The sequence below is a fragment of the Rhea americana genome, unplaced genomic scaffold (assembly GCF_003343005.1).
Source record: "Rhea americana isolate MKP2758 unplaced genomic scaffold, rheAme1 scaffold_540, whole genome shotgun sequence".
Classification (NCBI taxonomy): Eukaryota; Metazoa; Chordata; class Aves; order Rheiformes; family Rheidae; genus Rhea; species Rhea americana.
Genome location: NW_028186691.1, coordinates 141706 through 147968, shown reverse-complemented (window position 1 = coordinate 147968; position 6263 = coordinate 141706). Strand labels below are relative to the sequence as shown.

Here is a 6263-nt window from a genome sequence, read left to right as displayed (position 1 = left end):
CCCCCCATCCGGCCCTGGCGCACCGCTACCCCCAGCCCCAACACACCCAGATTATTCCATGTCGCCCAGGATGGTCCTGTCCAGAGGAACCCCCGGCACGTGTGGTACCTGCAGCCCAGTCCCACTCCCTTCCTACATGGTGCAGCCACCGTTCGAGTCTCAGCAGGTAGTGCTCAGCTGTAACTCCCTTCTCCTAGGCTGGCTGCTCCACGAACTCGCCCTAAATAAAGCCCCAGTTCCAGCATCTGCCCACCCCCTGCCATTGCCATCAACCTCCCGGCCCCACCTGGGGCTCAGCTCGGCCCCACCTGGGCCTTGTTCCAGCCTCGGGCCCTACACCTGCAGCCCGTCAGCAAGCAGGCAGGAGTAATGGCCCTCAGCCCCATCAGGGGCAGCTGCGGCTCCCAGGGCACCAGAGGCACCCCCCACTCCTGAGAGCAGCTTCTTGCAAGCTCAAGGGAGAGTCCTGGGGTACACAGAGTGCAAAAGGGAGCATTCAGGGGACAAGGGAACAAATTGAGAACTGTGGATGCAACAGAAGTTAAAAAAAAATKACAGAGCAAACAGAGTGACTCTGGAGGCTCCAAAAGGTGGAAGGAGGGTCCTGGGGCACACCAAAAAACACGTAAGACTGGACAAGCCCGTAGATGCCCGCACAAACCATAGAGCCCACCCCTGGCTGCTAGAGCTTGCCAGGAGCCCACGAGAACCCATACAGGCCCACACGAGTCTATAGTAGCTTGTAGAGCTCCATGTGAGCCCATACAAGCCTGTAAAGGCCCCATACAAGCCCTAATGAGCCTGTAGAGGAGCCAAAAAAAAAAAAAAATCGAGGCTGTAGAGGTGCGTATGAGCCAACAGAGCTTGGCGTGAACCTGTACAAGCCTGCAGCAGCCTGAACAAGCCTATAGAGCCTGTTGGCACCCACAGAGCTGGGCTGAAGCCCATACGAGCAGGTAGAGGACCTTATGAGCCCATTAGAGCCTGTCACAAGCCCGTAGAGCTGGCAGGAGCCACACGTGTCCATCGAGGCCCATGTGAGCCCATATAAGCCCATAGAGAGGGGTGTGAGCCCATATAAGCCCACAGAGGCCCACAAGCACTCATAGACACTAGCCTGAGCTTGTACCAGCCTGTAGAAGCTTGCATGAGCCCATGCAAGTCCAGCAAGAGCCTTTAAAAACCCATAGAGCCTGGCATGATCCCACAGGAGCTTGTAGCGGTGCATATGAACCCACATGAGCCCACAGAGCTTGGCATGAGCCCACAGAGGCCCAAATGACCCGGACGAGACCTTAGAGCCAGGCACAAGCCCACGCGAGCCCACAGAGGCCGGCCCCACGGTCGGGTGCGGCAGCACCAGGCAGCTCTGCGCTGCCCCTGGAGGGACATAGGGCCTCGGGGCACCCCAAAATGCAGAAGGCTCTCTGGGAGCACTAAAATGCACACAAAGGGTCTTGGTACGCTCTCAAATGCGGATGGAGGGTCCAGGGCACCAAAAGGCCACGAGGCACATCCCGGGGCCCAATGCGGCTGGTGAGAAGGTGCCCGGTGGCTCCCCTGGCCCCACGGAGACCCCATCTCTCAGCCCCAGGCGCCAGGGGGACGCGGCAGGGTGCAGCAAGCAAAGCCAGGAGCAGCCAGGAGACAGCGCCGAGAGCCACAGGGACCCGAGAGACTCAGGGAGCAGCTCCCAGCCCCAGATATAACGTGCAACGGCCGGCCCTGGGAGCAATGGCAGCCACTGCAGACGTGAGCACAAAAAATAGGGCAAACGCATGGTGTTTGCTTGCACGGAAGCTCCACCAGGGAGGTGGCGCGCTGCCGGCCCGGCCAGGCCCAGACGGCTCGGCCAGGCCGCCCCCACGCGTTGCCCCCACCTGTTTCAGCCTTTTCACTTATTGGCAAGCCAGAAGTGGCAAATGCAAATCTCGGAGCCCAGATGGCTGCCATGGCTTCAAACTCTACGGCCGAGGCTGGCAGCCAAATCCTACACCCAGATTGCTGAATGAGCCCCGTAAAATGAAGGGATGAGCAGCGGCCCCGCGCACGAGACCTGCGGCAGCAAACAGAGCAGCAAAAACAAGCGGGGAAGCCGGCAGCCAGGCTGCAGGCGAGCAGCCCTGGCCCGGGCGCACAGAGCCAGGTGCTGCTCGCCTGAGGCCCCAAGTCCGGACAGGCTGCTGGCAGGACACAAGCGGAAGCGCCACCCATAGCTGAAGCTGTGGGGGGGCTGGGATTTTCATTATGCAAAACAGGAATATGTATCCCAAAGCCATGGGGTGGGGGGGACTGGAGCAGGGGTCCCCATGCTCCACAGCCCCCCTGCAGCCGTATGGCTCCATGTCCCTTGCACCTGGGCCGGGCTCTCCTCCTGCTTGCGAAACACGGGGCAGCACCCCGTGAGGCAACTGGCCCATCCCCATCCATCCCACTCCCATCCCATCCTGTCYGATCCCATCCCCATCCCGTCCCTGTCTTGTCGCCAAACCCGTCCCACCCGTCCTCTCCTGCAGCACAGCGTACAGGGGTGGACATGCACACACTACTCACAGGTGCATACGGGCAGACAAACACGCACATGCCACGTGGACATGGACAGACACAGATATGCCACGTGGTGCACTTGGATGGGCACACGCACACCACGTGGTGCACAGGTGGGCACACGCACGCTGCATGATGCACACAAGCGGACACAGGTGCCACCTGCTYCCCGCCTGGAGCTGAGCGGGTTTCCCAGCCAGCAGGCCAGAGCCCGACAGTGGCGGCGGAGCCATGGCACGCGCGGCGGATGCAGGCGCCCGGCGCAGGCGGTGGCGGCACCTTGGCTTTATTAGGACTCAGGCGTGGGGGGTCACTGCTCCCCGCACCACCAGTGGTAGAGTTGGTCCGTGAGGATCCCCGTGTAGGTCAACACTGCCTCCGAGCCCTTGCTGTAGGCGTCCCTGTGGGGGAGGCAGCCAGGTGACCCTGTGGCGCTGGCACGGCCAGCACCCTTGCCACCCCCGCCCCAGCCCTGCCGCCCCACCTGATTTTCTCCTGCACCACGGGGACGCTGATCTTCTCCAGCCAGCCCTGGGCGATGGAGCTGGCCTGCGCCAGRTAGCCTGTGGCCTTGGTCTGCAGCTGTGATGGGTCTGCGGTGTCTCGCTGCTGCAGGCGGTGGCTGGCAGCCTCTGCTAAGGGCGGGAAGGCTGAGCGGGAGGGCGAACGCGTGCTCACGCATACAGGCAGGCAGGCGCATGCTTGCATATGCACAGATGCATGCAGGCACATATGCACAAGTGCATGCACACAGCCACATATGCACATACACACACAAAGGCATGTCCATATGCATGCATACACACAGACCCGTGTCTGTGCACATGTGCATACACATGTGCACACGCACTCAGAATCACACGTGCATGCATGTTGGGTGCACACATGCACACACATGCACATACTCATGATTGCATGCATGCACATGTGCATGAATGCTCACGTGCACAAAGCCTGCAAGCACTTGCGGGAAGGTGGCTCCGCGGGCCTTGGCCACGCAGGGAGCGACGCAGGGCCGGATGGCACCCCGGGGCCAAGCGGCACCGCTCACCTGCGCAGAGCAGCAGCAGCAGCGCTGCTGCCATCGCCCGGGCGTCCGTCCTGGCCATGCTTCCGAGGTGCTGGGCCCGGCGCCGCCCTCAGCTCAGCTCCGCTCGGCTCCGCTTGGGAATGTGGACAAGAACCTGCCACAGCAAGAGCAGAGTGGGGACCCAGCTCCGTCTGTCCCTGTCCCGTCCCGTCCCTTCCTCGTCTCCATCCCAGTCCCCATTCAGTCCCTATCCCCTCCTTGTCCCTGTCCCATCTCCATCCCATCCCTGTCCCCCTCCCGTCCCATCCCATCCCCTCCTCTCCTTGTCCCTGTCCCATCCCATCCTCTCCCTTCCTTGTCCCTGTCCCAGGACTCACACTCCTGCCGGCGGCTCCCTCGCTCCAGCCCGCGATCCAGCCCGTGATCTGGCCCCGCAGATGCTTTATGGGGCCAGATCACGGGGCGGCGCGGCAGCTCGGCCCCTGGCGCCCGGGCGAAGTCCGGGCAAATAGAGCCGAGCCACGGCGGCCCTGACCGCCCTGACCGTCGGAGCACCCAGAGTACCATGGCCTCAGGCAACGGTGGCGGCCCCCGGAACACATCGCCTGGCTCCACCACCTGGATGGGGCACCTAGCCCCAGCGCCGGCACTCAGACACTGCAGCCCCGGGAGCCCAGCAGAGCTGGGGCATGCAGCCGTGGAGCAGCTGCACAYGCATGCACACACATATGCACAGACACAGGGCCTGGGCAACCGTGCTTGCAAGGCGAGTCAGCGCACACTTGCTGCAACTGTGAGCACCCATGTGCACCACCCCCCATGCACAGGCATGTGCAAATGTGAGCACATGTGCGCACAGTGCTGTGCACATGCATACGTGAGCACACAGCACACGTCCAGGGCCCCAGAGCAGTGCAGGGGTCTCCCACCATTCCCCCTCCCCCCCAGCGCTGCCCCGCATCCCCCCAGCCCTGTTCGAGCCAAAGGTCTGTTTGCCCCTGGGCTGGGCATGAGGCCGTGGCTGTTGCAATGTTTGCAAGCGGGAATCAGCTGCTGCCGTGCTGCTGGAGGTGTTGACATGCTCCCAGGCAGGCATGGGCTCGCACGGTCACGTGGAGGCCTGCACACTCACGTGCACAGACATGCAGATGCCCGCATGCTCGCGTGCACACAGACATGTAGATGCCAGCATGCTCACGTGCACACACGCACTCATGTGCATGCACACGCCTGTAGGCTCATGTGCACACATATGTGCATGCCTACAGGCTCATTCACACATGCACATCTGCAGGTTCAACTCCACACACTCCTGTGCACATACACATGCATGCCTGCATGCTCACATGCACACACACACATGTAGACACACCTGGAAGCCTGCACACTCATGCACGCACTTCTGCTCATCTGCACGTTCACACTGGTACACATGTGCCTGCTTGCATCCTCGCACACACGTGCAGGCCTGCACACTCACACACATCCCCCGAGGGGTTTGGCCGGCTCCAGCGCCCAACCCTGCGCAGCCGCTAGCAGAAATGGCACCAATGACGGAGCCAAGTGGGAGCCGGAGGTGGTGTGGGCGTGTGGGCACTGTGGCCTTTAATGAACAGCTGCGGGGGGTGGGGGCTGGGCAGTCCCCGACTCCTTGCCAAATATCTCCTGCAACTTCTGCTTCAGCACCTCCATCTGAGCCCTCAGCCAGCTCCTGGGGACAAGAGGAGGGTGGGGGGGGGCCATGACCCACAGCACCAGTCCCTCCCCCTACACCCAGTAAGAGCCCCCTGGGAAGGGCTGAGCAATGCACTGCTGCACCAGCCTGCTGCAATTGCCCCACTGCAACCACATGCACAAACCTGCCCCACTGCAACCTGCCCCACTGCAATCACATGCATTAATCTGTCCCACTGCAGCTACCCGCAGTAGCCCCCACTCCCAGGGCAGCCGCGCGCCCCTGGGCCATGGTGCCAAGGTAGCTGCTGCACTGCTGGGCGAAGGCAGCTCTGCTTTGGGGCCCGAGGCTCACACCTAGACCAGGAGCCCCTGCAGCTGCTGCAGAATCCCCCCACACACACCTTGGAGGGGAGCGGCCTGGCTCCAACCGGCCCCGGAACCACCGACGGCCCCGGACCACCCCAACACTCTCAATGGTCCCAGACCCCTCCTAGACATCCTGGATGCCCCAACAGCCAAGATGCCCCCGGAGGTACCCAATACCGCCCCCCAGGATCACAATCGCCAGGGCCACATCGTCCCCAACGGGAGCCACTGGCGGGGCCGCGGAACAGGATGGGACCCGAGGCACAAGGGCCCCCCGGCATGGGACACCCCCACACACACCTCGGGACTCCCATTGTGCAAAAACCCCTCAAGCACAAGGCCCTCCCCCCGTGCAGGGCCCCCCCCCCGCCACGGGGACCCTTCGGTGCAACATCCCCCATAAGGCACCCCCAGGTGCAGGGCCCCCACTGCGGACCCGCGGACCCCCCCTGCCCTGCACTCACCGGCCTAGCGCTCCGCCGCGGTCGCTGCAGCCGTGCTGGAGCCGCCCGCGGCCGCGCGGGTACAAACGGCCGCTGCCGCCACCGCCCTCCCGAGCCCCCCTGGCCCGGCCCAGGGCCCCCCCCCTTCGCCCTGCGGCCCGGCCCGGGGGGCTCCGGACCGGCTGCGGCTGCAGGAGGGC

The 6263-nt window shown here is 63.4% G+C and overlaps 1 protein-coding gene across 6 annotated transcripts; it reads right to left on the bottom strand.

Moving 5' to 3' along the window:
* Positions 1-2816: 2816 nt before the first annotated feature.
* Positions 2817-6257, bottom strand: APOC2 (apolipoprotein C2). Of its 6 annotated transcripts, none has more exons than XM_085318564.1 (5): positions 6085-6257; positions 5264-5288; positions 3955-4208; positions 3599-3731; positions 2817-2948 (listed from the first exon to the last, which is right to left on the bottom strand). In XM_085318564.1, exons 3-5 carry the CDS (start codon positions 4142-4144, stop codon positions 2858-2860), a joined length of 414 nt encoding a protein of 137 aa, XP_085174690.1. In that variant the 5' UTR covers positions 4145-4208; positions 5264-5288; positions 6085-6257; the 3' UTR covers positions 2817-2857. The 6 variants fall into 6 exon arrangements, with proteins under 6 accessions (XP_085174690.1, XP_085174694.1, XP_085174692.1 ...); XM_085318568.1 differs by lacking the exon at positions 3955-4208 and adding an exon at positions 3032-3182; XM_085318566.1 differs by lacking the exons at positions 3955-4208; positions 5264-5288 and adding an exon at positions 3032-3182.
* Between the last annotated feature and the right edge of the window lie 6 nt (positions 6258-6263).

What these genes read in the sequence shown, in the direction of transcription:
- APOC2 (XM_085318564.1), bottom strand. Translation starts at nt 4,144, where the DNA reads ATGGTACTCTGGGTGCTCCGACGGTCAGGGCGGTCAGGGCCGCCGTGG. An exon ending in AGGGAGCCGCCGGCAGGAGT is followed by an intron (nt 3,732 to 3,954) that starts GTGAGTCCTGGG and finishes TTGCTGTGGCAG; the next exon opens with GTTCTTGTCCACATTCCCAA. An exon ending in GCTGCTGCTGCTCTGCGCAG is followed by an intron (nt 2,949 to 3,598) that starts GTGAGCGGTGCC and finishes CCTCCCCCACAG; the next exon opens with GGACGCCTACAGCAAGGGCT.